At 40.7% G+C, this 16,957-nt stretch overlaps 2 protein-coding genes across 2 annotated transcripts; one reads left to right on the top strand and one right to left on the bottom strand.

Annotated features, from left to right (window-relative positions):
• Positions 1 to 4,053: 4,053 nt before the first annotated feature.
• Positions 4,054 to 8,113, top strand: LOC124278038. The gene is made up of 5 exons (XM_046713787.1): positions 4,054 to 4,124; positions 4,833 to 4,895; positions 5,501 to 5,593; positions 6,725 to 6,931; positions 7,796 to 8,113. The coding sequence occupies exons 2-5, from the start codon at positions 4,847 to 4,849 to the stop codon at positions 8,008 to 8,010; spliced, it is 564 nt and encodes a 187-aa protein (XP_046569743.1). The 5' UTR covers positions 4,054 to 4,124; positions 4,833 to 4,846; the 3' UTR covers positions 8,011 to 8,113.
• Positions 8,114 to 11,807: 3,694 nt separating this feature from the next.
• Positions 11,808 to 15,298, bottom strand: LOC124278040. The gene is made up of 5 exons (XM_046713789.1): positions 15,220 to 15,298; positions 14,959 to 15,015; positions 14,468 to 14,554; positions 12,580 to 12,786; positions 11,808 to 12,100 (listed from the first exon to the last, which is right to left on the bottom strand). Exons 2-5 carry the CDS (start codon positions 15,005 to 15,007, stop codon positions 11,892 to 11,894), a joined length of 552 nt encoding a protein of 183 aa, XP_046569745.1. The 5' UTR covers positions 15,008 to 15,015; positions 15,220 to 15,298; the 3' UTR covers positions 11,808 to 11,891.
• Between the last annotated feature and the right edge of the window lie 1,659 nt (positions 15,299 to 16,957).

Here is a 16,957-nt window from a genome sequence, read left to right as displayed (position 1 = left end):
TACGTATAATCTCTTTCAAGATGTGGCTCTCTTTGTGTAAAGCACAAAACCTTTTTCACATCCGTTGGAATTCTCTGCTCGCTAGCGGAGTTGTACAATTCTTTCTCTATCATGACCATTTGTGTGTATGTTTGTTTCACGACTCAAATGTTCAGCTGTATTTGTAAATAGCTGTGTCTGGGAAGACACTCCAGTGATTGACATAATGGGATACGGTGCACCTTCTAGACAACTGCACACCTGGAAAAAAAATGAGCAAATTGCATCGGATATAGGAAAGAAGTTCCTCGGCTATTTTATTGTGACTATTGTCTTTTGGAGAGTCGAATATCAAAGCATGGACATTTTGCTGTCCATAAACACACAGCACACCTTTTCACTAATATAATTATATAACCTCATTGCACTTGCCCAGAAGATAAAAGTCTATTGAACATATTGGCCGCGCATGAATTTGCCAGTCAGTTAAAGGCTATATTAAATCATGGAGTCATGTGGAAGCAGGTAGCTGGCTTATTGCCCGAGAAGACCTTTATTTTATTGAAATGCAGGAATTCATGACCCGAATATTTCAACACATAGATGTTATCTAGTAGGAAGTCATAAGTATTTCATATATTCAATTCTCACTCAACCACAGATGATATTTATTTTCATTTTTGACTGACTTGAAACCTTAACGATAGCCATGAATCTCTAGCCACACTAGTCAACACGTTTAGCGTAACACCCCATGGAATGAAGCATTGGTTTGTCGTGTTGAATAATGTTGAACGTGGAGTCTCGTTAAAAGATGGTTGTACTGATGCGTTGGTTTGGCAAATGTCTTCTGTACTTGTCTCACATGTGGCATTATTTGCTAAAAGTTCATGAGCCTAGGTCACATATGCCCAGTTCGTGAATCTAGGACATTCTCTCTATATAAAAATTATGTTACTAATGGCTTTGTCAAACTTAACATAAAGGCCAGACAAACTTGATGACACTTGAAAGCCACTATGGAAATCCGCAGAACCTATTCCAGAAAACAATATATGTCATTCAACCCGTGATAAACATATGATAACAACTACCATTAGAGAGGAAACCCAAGACGTGCTTGTGAGAGTTGATATCTGTAATAGGTTTTGTTTAACATAATGTCGCTATATATATGTACATGTAATTCTCTATCACTGAGTCAACTGTAATCATCTATGTGTACGTTCATCGGCTCTGTCTGACACACGCCATATTGTTTATGTACATGCAGTTCCGTTCAAGGCAACCCTAATTGATATGACATTCCAATACACAAACCGACGTGTACATTTGCATGTAAGTCATCCACATTTGTGCTTCGAACTCTATTGAATCACAATGCTTAAAACATATAACTGTTTTACCTCCATTATTTGAAAGTAGTTTGTTCCCTTGTAACCCATTTTAAACAATGGTAATAATAATGGCGTTAAACTTGCTGAAAACGTATTCTAACCTACTTTCTACCAGGTGTGCACCTTTCATTGTACATTTGTAAATTTCCGATTAAGGGTCGCGTTTTCATTAATAGACAATTAAAATATAATTTCATTTCAGCTGCAATAAGTCCCATCATAGATACTGAAGAATGACTTAAAAATGTATCTCCAAGTGAAGAATTCCTGGAGAGTGCTACCATGACTTAGTGTACCAGTGTCTACCAGTTGTCTGAAGGGGCGTGGAACTTTGCTGCCAACCCCTGTTACAGTTTAAAATAAATATGCTATAAAGACATCAAGGACCCCACAAATGTTTGCTTTTCCGAGTTTGCCAACAGCATTTGTTATATTTCCCCCTTGTTTACCATCACAGCCAATGAAACCACCCAGTTGAACATTGGACTGATTGGTAACCTATTCAGAACCATATACATGCCCCACTGGCTGTCACGTCTCGCAGTCAGCCAAGGATCCAGGAAAATTTACTATCCGATATATTAGGTTACATGGGAACCTATTCCAACCAGAAATAATAAACATACCCCAACGGCGGTTAGTCAATTTCCAATAAATGAAAATTAAAAACCCACAGAATTTGTCCTCTACTAAAGACGGGATATGTTCATGTTTATAATACTGTATAAGGTCGTCCTCATTCTAGGGTGAATATAAACATAAAGGTCGCCTCTCTTGTGCCTATCTCTCTAGTGGTACTGTGTCCAAGGTCATGTCCATCACCAGATCATCACCACTCTAGTGTGTTTTCAGAATCCACATCAATTCAACTTGCTTCATGTGTTGTCTATGAATAAAAATACAACCCTTTATCGAGGGATTATTGCTTGTATATATCGTTGTGTATACCGTAGTATATATCGTTGTATGTATATATCGTTGTGTATATCGTTGTATATATCGTTGTATATATCGTTGTGTATATCCTTGTGTATATCGTTGTATATATCGTTGTATGTATATATCGTTGTATATATCGTTGTGAGTGGATGTTGAGGAAGCGTAATCCCGTAGAAGTTGATAGGACTGATGTCTGGGTTGGGCAGATGTATTCCACAGTTATCATGCTGGCCCTACATTGTAGCTTGTTCTCACTCAAGATCAAGTTTGCAGGTGGCCCGATCACTACAGTGAGAAGAAATATAACGGGAGAAAGAATAATGGTCATTTTGGTCAGCCTGACATTTGATGAAAGCTCCCGAGGGACATACAAACAGTTTCTTCATGTTCGGTTTGTGCATTCTACCTTTCACAATAACCAATAACACGTACTGACGTAACACAATCACATACAACATGTTCGTTTTGTGCATTCTACCTTTCACAATAACCAGTAACACGTACTGACGTAACACAAGCCCATACAACATGTTCGGTTTGTGCATTCTACCTTTCACAATAACCAATAACACGTACTGACGTAACACAATCACATACAACATGTTCATCTTATTTATCCATTTTTCGGATTTACTTCGAGAGCCTCCATATGATGTTTAATTGTTCATTCGGTAAAAGGCTGCTCCGTTTTGTCCGTATTTAATAACTGGGGAAGGGTGTTATTGTGAACGGTAGAGAAGTAATCTATGATTGTGTTATCTACTTCATGGGGGCAGTATGGTGGGGCTTGGTAGAAACATGTTGTGGCATATTCATGAGCTGCCATTAGTATCCCCTTTTAGCTGGGGTTAATGTCAGAAAAACATATTCTAGAACGTCCTCGGCTTGGTAATGTCAATGAAGCAAGACGCCAAGCACAAACCCCTCATACCCTCCCATGTTAGGCTTGAACGTGAATACACACGTGATTTAAGTTAGGATCTCGAGGGTAGAGTGTTCCGAGTCGATAGTGAGTGATCTGAGGTTGTGCATTGGTCCCTAGAGTGGTTTGAACCTCCTTGACCGGCTTGACCCTAGTTCCCTCCCTCCTCTCTCTCTCACTCTCTCTCTCCCCTTTCTCTCTCACTCTCTGTCTTACTCTCTCACTTTCTCCCACTCTCTCACTCTCTCTCTCATTCTCCCTCACGCGCTCTCCCTCCCCCCTCTGTCTCTCTGTCTCTGCCCCCTCTCTCTCTGTCTCTGTCTCTGTGCCCCCCTCTCACTCTGTCTCTCTCTCTCTCTCTCTCTGCCCCCCCCCCCCCTCTCTGTCCCTCTCTCTCACGAACACAATGACACACACGTTGACACACCCAATCCTACACGACGACATATCCATGGACAAATCTTCAGTAGAATGCTCAACCACTTTTCAGAACTCTTCACCCTAAAACAACTATTGGATGTGTGTTACAACTGACGCCGAATCCTGCAAGATTGCATATTTGTATATTTTTCATTCAATGGTGTATGTGTCATATATCCATTTTGATTCCAGTTATACTAAAGTGATCATTTGGTTTTACAAGTGATAAACGACCTTCGAGTGTCCTCTATTAAGGATTATTAATATTCAACTGCACTCTGAATAATGCATGACTGTATAATTTATGGATTAGGTAGCAGATAGGTAGTCACCCTTACACTGTGTATGATGTAAATACAGTGGCTACGTCGTTAAATAGTCTTAACCTGTTCTATATAAGACACAATTGTCTGTTCTCGTCACTGAGCAGGCAGTGCTGGTAGCTACCGTCTCACTCCCAACTGTTGGTAAAGTAGTCACGCTTCTATAATAATGTTCATGATATTTTAACTTTGTGCTTGAGTTGTGCTAGAGTTTAGGTGCGTGTACAGTTCAGGTAATGCGCATTTATTTGTTTGATGTTTCCGCCGCAGTTACCAATATCCCAGTTCTTGGATGGTGGACTGTGTATGCAATCGAGTCTGGTTCAGACAATCCAATGATTGATGCAATGAGCGTCGATCTACTCAATTGTTATACGATGACATCCACGAACCACATTAAAGAGCATGATGATCTGATAAAACAAAGTGGTTTATTGCCATCACAAGACATCGAACCAACCATCACAGGATTATGACGCAACTCTGCACGGTGTATTACAGAGATTGTTGAAGACGTGCCCCAGAAGAGACAAGAGTTGCGTTGTCGCGAGGATCAACGTTGGTTTGTTGTTTAACGCCAAATAATGGAGTCTGGACCAGACAATTCAGTGATCAACATCAATGAGCATAAGTCAGCACAATTGGGAACCGATGACATGTGTCAACCAAGTCAGCGAACCTGACCACCCGATCCCGTTAGTCGCCTCTTACGACAAGCATGGGTTACTGAAGATCAATATTCTAACCCGGATCTTCACGGGTCGCGATGATAAACGACGTTACCATCACAGTCGAGATGTTTTCCAGGAAAACAAGACAGTATTTTATGGTTATTTACAATGTCTGTTTCAGAGTTAGAGCCAACGATGTTGCGACTCATCATATTTGCAGTCTGTGCAGTGGCTGGAATTTCAGGTAGGTTCTTTCATTTATTGTGCATGTAATCCAACTGCGTTAAATGTACGGAGCTCACACACGCATTAGGTCCAGTTTTTTCATAGTTTCAGGAAACTTAAATATGGCTACCATCGTTGTCTTTGGCAGCTGGTGGTTTAGGCTTCCAAATTGTTACACTGACATTTTCTCATCGTTGGAGTCTCCCCGACACGTTTCATAATTTTGGTTGTTTACACAGTAATCCTTGCTCTTCGTTTTGCCATCAGGCTTAATGGTAGGACGAACACATCTGGTCATCACTCAAAATGAACGACACGTTTGTCCAGTCTCACCTACTGTTTGATTTATGTCGTGGTGTTTGTCAACTTCAATTGTGACTCAAATTTTGTTTCCAAAAGCTTATCTTTATTCAAAATATACGCATTATGCTTTGATGATGTTTCAACAAAACCTGAAGTCTTTTGTCGGATCTCCCGAAGTAAGGCCTCACGGGTAGAACGTAGAATTTGTTATAAAAAAGCAATGCATCTACTCTGACAATATGAGGGGCTGTTAGGTTGAGATATGTACACATTCAGTCGATGATGCTTGAGCTAACTATATTCTATTGGTTTATTCCTTAGCTGGCTGTTCTCGTGGATACACAGAGTTTGAAACCAAAACATGCGTCCAAGTGGGCCGGAACAATAACACTGAAGAAGTGGACCGAACACCTGGTCTGTTGCGAATACATATTAGCACGGTTATGTTTGATGTGTTAACAGTTCCCCAGTAATTCATTCATTCTGAAGAAGGTTACAATCGTAGTCTACATTGCCAGTGTTTTGTGTTTTGTTCAACATTTTAACAAGGGATGCATTCCAGATGCCATTATGACGGATTCGTAACTGTAACGAGGCGGTAGGGTAGCCTAGTGGTTAAGGCGTTCGCTCGACATGCCGAAGGCCCTAGCTCGATTGCCCACATAGGTATTAGGTCCAATGTACGAAGCCCATGTCTGGTGTCCCCCGCCGTGATATTGCTGGAATATTTCTAAAAGGGGCCTAAAACCAACTCACTCACCCTCAAAACTGTAAGATGGGGAGAAAAGTCCACAAGCTTTCCGACGTCTCCTACAACGACTTGGTAGCCTAGTGGGTAAAGCGTTCTCTCGTTACGTCCAAGGTCGGTGTTTGATTCCAACATCGGTACAACCCATGTCTCCTGGCGTTCTATTGTTGCCACACGCAAAACATGCTTACTCACTGATTGCGTGTTTGCTTGTATTGGATACATGATGTAACAATATGGGTAAAGTATGATATCGACACCAGCACCTTCTGGCATAATACAAAAGTTGTAATCACGATTTGACTATCACATATGGCCTCATGAAATTAGAACTGACATTAAAAAAACAGATAATATTGCTAATGGGTCCAGTGTATATATAATTATTTATATGGTATCTTGGATGATCATGAAATGGGGTGAACAGTTTGTCATCTGCTAGGGATGCAGCATCATTATACAAGGTGCTTAATAATATATAATGACCCTCAATAATAGACTTAATAGCAGATCAACCGTGATGTCACACCTAAAAAAAAAAAGAATATTTAGTGACGTCATTTTGGCTCCCAACAAAGACAGAACCTGCAGCTATTTCATAACCACCTCGTGTAAGATGTGACCTATGGTTTTTAAATACAGTTTTGTTGGTTCCAACAACCAGTTTCTATTTGGCGATTCATATTTTCACTTAACAAATCTGTACAATATTTCTTACGGCCCATCATTTACTGTGCAAAGAGTTGCTTCATCTGTGACGCTGAGACTTATCAACCTTCAACTTTCACACTTTTCAGCGCCCTGTCCCACAGGATATTTGCTGACCGCAAATCCCAGAATGTGTTTCCGAGTAAGTCCCCCTACTGAGAGGAAGGACTTCAAAAACGCCGCTACGTATTGCGAGAGGATGCGTAACGGCCGTCTTCTTGTTCTAAACGCTGAAGACAAGTATGGCGTCGTAGCTGGACTTATGGAGGTACTGGGGCCCACAGGACAAGCGCTTGGTAAGACGGCCGTTAGGATTGGTGACTACAATACGGCAGAAACCTATGCTGGGGTTTCTATACTAGGATGTTGGTCCAGGGGCTGGGGTGATTGAGTGTCAAGGTATCCCAACTGCCTGTCACGTTCATCATAGAATTAATATTTTTGTTGTTTCTATTATATAATAATAGTCCGTACTAGACAACTGAGATTGTTGATATAAACAAGTTATTATCCTTACATCAAGCCTTACCACCCAATCACTGAAGTCGGCCATAACAACCCAATCTCTGAAGTCGGCCATAACGACAAGCAATTGTTGTTCATTACCAACAGTGGATGTTGAGCCCTCAGTGCAAATCCAGATGTTTCGTTATAAATTAAAACACTGATTCTAATTATTTCTTTACAGTGTACATTTTTCCTGCTACAAATCCCAAACGATAAAATCATAGCCACTCCCCACCTTCAAACCCTCCCTACAAAATGTATATTCTTAGACCATACATATAGTATAAACAAAACATTAGCAGTGATCAAGGTTAGGAAACTACAGCAACCGGTTTTCACTTATTACGTACAATAAGGGGTGGTGGGGTAGCCTAGTGGTTAAGGCGTTCGCTCGTCACGCCGAGGACCCGAGTTCAATTCCCCACATGGGCTCAATGTGTGAAGCCCATTTCTGGTGTCCCCGCCGTGATATTGGTGGAATACTGCTAAAAGCGTCGTAAAGCCAAACTCACTCACTCACGCCCGGCATGTGTTTTAATGATAAAAGTACATAGAGATCTCGGGAAAAATAGACTTTGACTCCTTGTGGAGAAGTTGGCAGCATCCATCCCGTCACTTAACTTAATCCATACAGGATTCATGCTCTGTTTTAGGGTCTTTCGACGACGGTTTGTGGATTGGTCTGAAGCGAGCCTCTCTGACACTGTTCAGATGGAAAACGGGATCCCCCTATGTCCCCAACTGGGGCGTCGGGCAGCCGGAGAAAGTAATTGGGACAGACTGTGGTCAGTTGTACCCCGGGGGCATAAGGAACGATCTGTGCAACCTCTACCGCCGATACATCTGTGAGATCCCCGTTACCCAATAACGGGTGCGGCACCGGGTGTCAGATGTCAGTGAGAAGACCCCTCTCTTTAACAGAGAGATACTCTGATAACGTTGACGAATAATAAAGTCACTTGTGAAAAACCTATACTGTCGTGTTGTGAAAATTAAACTGACCATTTCAAAATAAAAGTCTGTGCATGTCGGAAGTTGTGTTTACACTGCGTTACGCAAGTAACGACAAGTCCCTCAGTAACCTAGGCTTGTCGTTGCCATCGTGTCCTGGAGGCGACTAAAGATGCCCATATTCACAATCACTTGACTGCAAGGTCAAAACTCGATTTAGTTACAGGCAGCAATCATTGTACAAGAATATTGATGAATTATATCTAAAACTATAAACACTGACACAAAAAAAACCTTCCTGTTTAAAGGGTGGTTGTGTAGCCGAGTGGTTAAAGCTTTCGCTCGTCACGTCGAAGACTTGGGTTCGATTCCCCACATGGGTGCAGTGTGTGAAGCCCATTTCTGGTGTCCACAGCCGTGATATTGCTGTAATATTGCTTAAAGCGGCCTAAAAACCCAACTCACTCCTGTTTAAAGCTGTCCCAGGAGAAAACTCTCTGAGACAAGGGGGTAATGAAACATATTCAGACTTGGACTGTCTAACCACCGAACTGCTAACTCCAATGTTTTGAGTCTGTTTAAGGCATCTGAAATATGCCAGTCATAGTCACAAGTACAGACGAGGCCAAGTTATACCACTGATTTGGAAGAGTTTTGTTGCCACTTCTTCAGGAACCATAAGAACTGTTTACAGCAAGACCATGCCCTAGAAGGAAATCCTGCAATATTTGCTCATGGAAGGGTCTACAAGGGCCTATTGACTAGACAGTATAGTTCCGTATATTGGTAAAACCAGAACCAGATTCTGTTTAATCAGTGTGTGTGATTAAATGTGTGCAGTTTAATCTTCTGGTAGCCTAGTTCTGAATTGAAACAAAATGGTAGATATTGTAACATCCTCAGACAAACATATTAGAAATATTAGAAGCTCCCGGAGCTTCTTCTTAGGAGGTACACCTACTGCGTTGGAATATTTGATATACTTGTATTCCAGATTGTAGAGTACATGTCTTTTGTAATTTGGAAATAAGAGCATGAGAGTTTGGTTGCTTCATTCGACTAAGTGTTTGATCTGAGTGAGTAGTTGATTGTTGGAATGGACTATGTGCTTGATTTGACTGAGTGCTTTGTGGCTTGATAGGTCTATGTGCTTGATTTGACTGAGTGCTTTGTGGCTTGATAGGTCTATGTGCTTGATTTGACTGAGTGCCTTGTTACTTGATGGGTGTATGTACTTGATGGCCCTTGTCGGGGTAAAATGGAGATAAAACTACCGTGTTTTGGAATTCGATGTTAAACAGCTCTGTTTCTAGATTAGAGAAAGTGGTATCTACATCAACAGACTGCATCAATTATAAAACACAGTAGATTTATCTCCAGTCGGCTTTTGGGAAAAGAGCGCTTTGAAAACGGTGCTCTTTTGGAGCAATATTTAAACATGAGTACAAAGTTCTGCTAATTTAGAACAATCCGAGAACATCCATAGGTAGTTACAAGCCCTACACACATTCCTAAACTTCAAGATTAAAATGGTTATAGTTTTGAGCAGTTCCACATTAGGTTCCTAAAAAAAGTACTGGACAAATTACAGAGCAGAGATTTATGCTTCATTTTCGCAATATCTGGAACTGTGGAATCTCCAGGTCATTTTATTCAAAGCTGACACGAGACTTAATGTTTTAGAAAGCAGCGTCACGTCACCAATTCGGGCGTAGCAGAATATGGCAGAAATGGTGGCACTAATACAGAATGAATTAAGTGGCAACCTTCACGTGTCCTCAAAGTCGAATAACTGTTAATGTACTCCATATAATGATAAACAGGACTTAATATCATTATACACAATTTTACCACACTATCCTATCACCAGCATTCTTTAGTGTCTGGACTTCAAAACAAGGTAACTCCAAGCATGCTCCCTGTACTAAGATGTTCTTGTTGAAATGTTGTTACAAGGTTAATCCAAAGCCCCAGTAAATCCGTTTTATAGTAGTCGTGGGGATTGCATTTAGAAACTGGACGCATTTTAAGCAAACTTTATATCCGGTGCAACTCCCTATTTACAGATGTTTTCAGCTCAATAGTTGACTTGCCTTTGCATGTGTTAGTGGCGGTGCTATGAGTGAGTGAGTGAGTGAGTATGGTTTACGCCGCTTTTAGTATTATTCCAGCAACATCACGGCGGGGGAGACCAGAAATGGGCTTCACACATTGTACGCATGTGGGGAATCGAACCCGGGTCGACTAGACCACTAAACCACCCCAACACCCAGGCTGTGCTCTGAGTTGGGCAGGATACACGTACATTTTGCGAACATCTGGTGTTAGCAATAGTCGAAAGTGATTCCTAAACACATGCTCACAATATAGTCAGGCTCGTCGGGGTTCTGTCGCCGTTTAAGCAGCGATTTCTTGCGAACATTGAAAGTCCTTTGTCGTATTTTTCTTGGAAACAGTGATGATGTCGATGATGTAAGCTATGACGTTGTGTTATTCGTTTATGATTTTTCTTAAACTTATTGAAAGAGTTTTGTCACGTTTATTTAAATAACACACGCTATTCCTCAACAATGCATTGGACTGGCTGGCTAACGGTCATCCTCCACATACCATGTCTGGTTGAACAGCTCGGTTTTGGAACAGAACCTTTGTGGTGTTGTACAGCATTAGTGACTCAAATTATATTGCGATATATGGTTTTCACTTGAACCAAATGTTCTTAGATTTTTTACAGAATAGAAAGGGCTTTGACGCTTAATTCACCCAACCGGACGTTACGTCATTGAAATTGAATGCCGTCAGTGGACACGATGTTAACTTGAATCAAGGTCGGCCTGTTTCTTTCTGTTTCACCGTAGAAGCTGAATATACACCAATGGGTGATAGTTCTTGACACAGATAACTTGCAGTTGTCACTGCTCCATGGTTCAGAAGGAATGTGAAGTATAGCATCGGATTGTGGTTTGATGGAACCGTGGAAACATACTACTTCCTGAACAAAATTCTTTCGATTCTTACAAAAAGCACATGTCAAAGAATGATGACCGAAGATGCGGCGTTTCGGTTTAGATCCATTTGCTTGATAACAGTGTTAGTATCTACACCGAAACGTCGCATCTATTGAAATAAAGAAGTTGTCTTTCTATAAAAGTGTTCCTCTTCATCATTCCAGCTTCTAAACAATTAAAGAAGTCAGAACAGAAGCTGCTAGTGGAAACATCAGCTCATCCTGCCCGACCAGTTACACAGATCACAAAACATGCAACAGTAAGTCAATTGTTCACCCTGAAAAACACGGTACCGGGGTACAAGCTAGAACTACGGTCTTGCATTGAACACCATTTTTGTCACTTCAGATTTGGAACAGTCTTCCATTTGTCAACGGTATGAAGTACCTAAGGTCTTGAGTGAAACCTGTTTGAGCAGGAGTCGCCTGACAAGAAATCTCAGAACGAGGGCAACTGCAGTGGGTTGTTTTTGTCTTTAGTATTAAGGGACAGTGGGGTAGTCTGGTGGTTAAATCACTGGCCCGTCAGGCCGAGGTTCGATTCCCAACATTTGTACAATGTTTAATGCCGGTGTACCCTCACACATGTTTCTGGAATAATTCTAAAAGCGATGTAAAACTATACTGGCTCACTTCTTTGTACGTAAACTGACAACATTCTGCCAGTTTGTATAATCATTAATAACAAATCAACAATGTTCAGGAGCTTGATATAATTTAGTTTAATTTCCACAGCTTGAAGATTTCAGTAGCCAGTACATCTAATGTGTAACACTGACAGGCTGCTTCTGTTACATGGGAACCTCACAGGCGTAGCGGAGTTTGGGAGTGCAGCGTTGGTTAGCAAGCCCCTCAAAATGTATCATTCCACAGCGACTTAACGAGGTCAGTTCTGGCTCCTTGTAACCCCAGTTGGTGACAAACATAGACCCCGAGTTCCATCTGAAGCCGGTACTGGTGACACGTCTCAGACCGATCCACACACCGAAGTTTCTGAATCCTGAAACAGCACCAATAGTTTATGGAGTGATCTGCATGACGAAATGTCCTCTCGCCAAATTAGTCTTCCTTTAAAATGAACACCCTAAATATACATAAGATGAAATGATAACGATTGAAGCTTATCAAGGGTTTGGGTGACACTGAAGGTCAAGGTCACACAGTATAAATTAGGTGTAAAAAACGTGAATATTTAGGACTGGAACTGGATGAAACTGGTACTTTCTAACTCTCATCGATATGAGTGAGTTCAATATATGCTACGCGAGATCATAACCAGGGTGTCTGCAGCTTCAGAAATTGGTGGATCAAAAAGATCAGTTGTGACAGACTAGGTAATTCACTCAATGTCTGCTCTCTGACATTCTCAATGATTACCGTTTACTGGTTGTTGTCTATGTCTTCAAACCCAAATACGAGTTATCTGTAGTTAACTGTTTCCTGTAGAATAAGATTTTAGTGAATTGAAAACACACTTACGGCTGCGCGGTGAAGTCGGGGTCAAAGCGGTCATGACTCCTGATAGGAAGCCATATTTGTCCGGAGAGTCCAGGTCAATGAGGCGGCCGTTCTGGACTTTGCTGCACTCTTCCATGGCGTCAGGGTAGTTCTTTTTATCGGCAGGAGCACTTATTTTGTAGCACAGACTCGGATTCTGAACCCTTGTATATCCACTTGGACAGGGGACTGAAGAACGTGATTGAGTGGAGATGTATAAGTTTAACCAATTGATCAACAGTATTTGTGCTACAGTCTAAGCTTCTGAACTTCTCGTGCTATCAAAACAGTGTTATAGAATAGACGAACCACAGAGGTACCATAGAATGATACACTGGCATAACTCACACAGAGGTACCATAGAATGATACACTGGCATAACTCATCCTTTGGTACATATGTATAATTTATAATCTTTAAAATTATGTTAATGTTAGAAATTGTCTTTTCCACATTTTCAAAAATGGTGAGTTAATCTAAACTGAACTCGCCCTTCTGGAGACAATGGAGACGTTTGTAAGAAATGTCAGCGTTATATCCTTTCTTGATATAACCCTATATAACCTTTCTTGATATAACCCTATATAACCTTTCTTGATATAACCCTATAAATCCTTTCTTGATATAACCCTATATAACCTTTCTTGATATAACCCTTCTTGATATAACCCTATATAACCTTTCTTGATATAACCCTATATAACCTTTCTTGATATAACCCTATATAACCTTTCTTGATATAACCCTATATAATCTTTCGTGATTGGATCCTTTATGACCTTTCTTAACTTAATTCTTGATAACCTTTCCTGACCCTTTATAACCTTTCACAACTTGACACTTTATAACCTTTCTTGGCTTAATCCTTGATAACTTTTCAAAACTAAATTGGGGCAGTGGGGTAGCCTAGTGGTTAAGGCGTTCGCTCGTCACGCCGAAGACCCGGGTTCGATTCCCCACATGGGTACAATATGTGAAGCCCATATCTAGTGTTCCCCGCCGTGATATTGCTGGAATATTGCTAAAAGTGGCGAAAGCCATACTCACTCACTGACTCACTCACTCACTCTCTCACTTTAAACTAAATTACGAAATGCAGTTAAAAATTCCGCAAGCTAAATGTTCGGGGTAAATGTTTCAAAGGGACAATTTCGTGACAATTTCGGCCAAGTCAAGCTCTTTTTCACTCGAAATATGGACTGAAGTCGACGATGTTTACGAACACTCGCGTCAAAAGTAGTATCCTGACCATCCTTCCTGATACATCGCAGTATATGTACACGTTTGGAGTTGTGTTAATATTGACAGCTAGTATCCTGATAATGTGTACAGGCTCCTCGTTGTCAGCTCTGACTGGAGCCACCTAATACTCGTCAGAAAACGCTGAAAGTATCGTACACCTGACCTGACTTTTTCTATTTCTACACCAATCTGTATTATGATTCCAACGGATCCCGTTACTTTAACATATGTCACAAAAGAAATCTTTGTTCAGCTGTCATAGAAAATTTCAAATGTTTTCCGTAAGAATCTTGCTCAGTAGAATTCGGTTAATCTGTAAACACTATTGTTTGAAATTAAAAAGTAATGTTTAGCCGAATATACCACCCGTGAACATCAAGGTTACAAATAGTCTTAAGGAAACCATGCTTCTCCAGGCGAAAGAGGGGATCGGGTGGTTAGACTCGCTGACTCGGTTTACACGGTAACTGCATCGAAGTTAATTTTGTCACTCCCCGAATAGACTCGATTTATATGTACCATCACATAGTAGGAATAGGTCTGAATAGACGTCCAACAACAACAACAACAACAACAACAACAACAACAAAATTAAGTATATATAATCAAAATAATAATCCGCACATACCATAAAGTACATAGTCTCCAAACATGTTTTGTTTGGCCCTGAAGCACCGGGGGATAACCGTCTCATTGTATCCCTCAGAACAGGCGGCTACAAACAATATATTAACATCAGCCCAGGCTAAGACAAGGCATCATGTTCACGTTGCAACAAATTGGGGATTAAATAAATATTTAACCTTGGACAAACGTTATAACTATCTTACCACCAAAATATTCTCCACAGACGATTCTTGGATAGCTCTGTGGAAGGTTTGAGTGCCACATTCTAAAGAGTCCCTCATACTGTGGCTCAAGAACCATTCCATTCCATCGACGAAGATGATAGATTTTTACAATGTGGCACTAATGCGATTCCATACATTTTCCATTTCTGTTTAAGTATTTCCTGCTACCACTGTGTTCATTAAACTTTAAATGAACCAATATCGGGGAAATAATGTTAAATAATATAATAATAATATTAAATAAATAATAGGATATTTGACAGCCAACCTGAAATGCCAGCCACTGCGCATGACGCCAGAATGATGATCCTCAACATCACTGTAGCTGGAAGGGAAATGGTAGTAACTGCAGGAAGGTTGTCGAATTTGACGTTTTGAAGGAGTGAACTCTTTCGTTTCAAAGTACATGCCTGTGTTATAAGGCAGCACAGGATCAAAAACATTTACGTTTTTGGTCATCAGAACAATTACAATCTGTCTATCATACACATTTTAATAAGAGTTTGTAATTGTAAACATAATACTTTACCAATAGTAGGGGTACAGTCGTAACTGCCTGCAACGTCAGCCACTGACGGGTGAATGACAAGGCTGCCTCTTTATATAGGATGTTGCCATGTTATTTGTATAATGATGCCTCTTCGTGGTCGTATTGTCTTTCAAAGCCATCTGTTTCGGAAGATAATCGAGATCCATTATTCACTGGGTTTGACGTTCTGTATCTACATAATATAATCATGCAAATGTGTAGACTGTATGTCATAATAGAGTGCATGATGTTAATTGATATGTGAACTTGGTCGTAACTTGATATATCTCTTATATATTCCATGTAAATTTAAACATCAACTGTGCTGTGAATAATGTAATATTCTATATACTGAAATCGGACGCCTCTACATGATGTTATTTTGATGAATGTGGAGATGTGAATCTCGATAGGTGAATGACATTCTTTCATATGTATAGGGTTGTAAATACCTGTCTCATCACTATTTGGTAGGTATTCACACTCAGGGGGTGATGATATGGTCGGAATCGTAAACTGGCATTTTGCTTATGCTGTCACTTCTATTATTTTAACCGAAAAGAATACCCAGTCTCGACTATCCCTGGTACAAACCTTGGTGGGAATAAGAGATAGGACGTTTAACGAATGTGAATGGGTCACTGCAAACCAGCTATTAAAATATGTGTTGAGGAAAGGGTAAGCATGTCCTGCCGTACCGATAGCACCCGACGTTCCAGCTTTTTCCTAAAACTGAAAGTATTGTTTGCCTGACGCCATACAGCAGTTCTCCTGCTACAGGGAGTGTAAGCAAACCAGTGATCACCACCAAGTGATACTTGGACCGGAACATGCAGTACTCTGATTGTGAAGTACGACCGCTGTAGAAATACAGAGATTCCGATGCTTCTAAGAAAAGAAAAACGATTGGGAAATAGATTAGTTTTATAACCCAGTGTGCCCAGTTTTAACGTCTTGGACCAAACATTTCTTCTGTAGTTGACTCAGAATACTTGAACATGCTAGTGAGCTATTGGTTAATCTAGGGCAATATTCAGAAACATCGACTCAGTTGAATTAGTGAGTGAGTGAGTGAGGGTAGTTTTACGCCGCTTTTAGCAATATTTCAGCAACATCACGGCGGGGGATACCAGAAATGGACTTCACACATGGTACCCATGTGGGGAATTGAACCCGGGCCTTCGGCGTGACGAGCGAACGCCTTGACCACCGAGCTACATCCCCCGTGAATTAAAATAGAACGTTAGTGCAAACGAATACCCAGTCCTGACTATCCTCAGAAACAAATTCTGAGTTGTTGGTGTTGGGAAAGAAAAGTTGTTGAAAGGAAACGAATGGACCACTGACAATGAGTGCTGCTACCAGGTGTTCGCGAAGGGTACCCTTCCTTAGACATGCGTATATCTCGGTGTTCACAGGTAGTGTACAGTTTGTAAATCGTTGAAGCAAATGCCACCTGAACCGAAAAAAAACAGACACGAAATGTTTGGCATCGTCATACATGGAAAGTTTGCAGGTAAGACGTGGAAGAAATAGACAACCCTATGGTCAGTATATGCCACTGCTCCGCTACCCGTTTATCTGATTCTCTATATATAAATAGAAATTTCTTTTCGGCAAAATGAAATTGTGGTGCTTAGTCAACAAATCTCTGTTACGATGCAGGTATATAGATCATGTGATCACAGTATCGGTCAATAAAGATTCAATAACCAGTTACCTCAACTCAATAAATGTA

Source organism: Haliotis rubra, unplaced genomic scaffold, assembly GCF_003918875.1.
Source record: "Haliotis rubra isolate DU_JTF1 unplaced genomic scaffold, ASM391887v1 Scf230, whole genome shotgun sequence".
NCBI lineage: Eukaryota > Metazoa > Mollusca > Gastropoda > Lepetellida > Haliotidae > Haliotis > Haliotis rubra.
The sequence above is the reverse complement of the archived record's forward strand: the minus strand, read 5'-3'. Positions and strand labels throughout refer to the sequence as shown.

Coding starts and splice junctions, on each gene's coding strand:
- LOC124278038 (XM_046713787.1), top strand. CDS start 4,847: ATGTTGCGACTCATCATATTTGCAGTCTGTGCAGTGGCTGGAATTTCA. Junction 4,896..5,500: donor TGCAGTGGCTGGAATTTCAG/GTAGGTTCTTTC, acceptor TTTATTCCTTAG/CTGGCTGTTCTCGTGGATAC. Junction 5,594..6,724: donor AGAAGTGGACCGAACACCTG/GTCTGTTGCGAA, acceptor CACACTTTTCAG/CGCCCTGTCCCACAGGATAT.
- LOC124278040 (XM_046713789.1), bottom strand. CDS start 15,007: ATGTTGAGGATCATCATTCTGGCGTCATGCGCAGTGGCTGGCATTTCA. Junction 12,787..14,467: donor TGGAGACTATGTACTTTATG/GTATGTGCGGAT, acceptor CACGTTCTTCAG/TCCCCTGTCCAAGTGGATAT. Junction 12,101..12,579: donor CCCGACTTCACCGCGCAGCC/GTAAGTGTGTTT, acceptor GTGCTGTTTCAG/GATTCAGAAACTTCGGTGTG.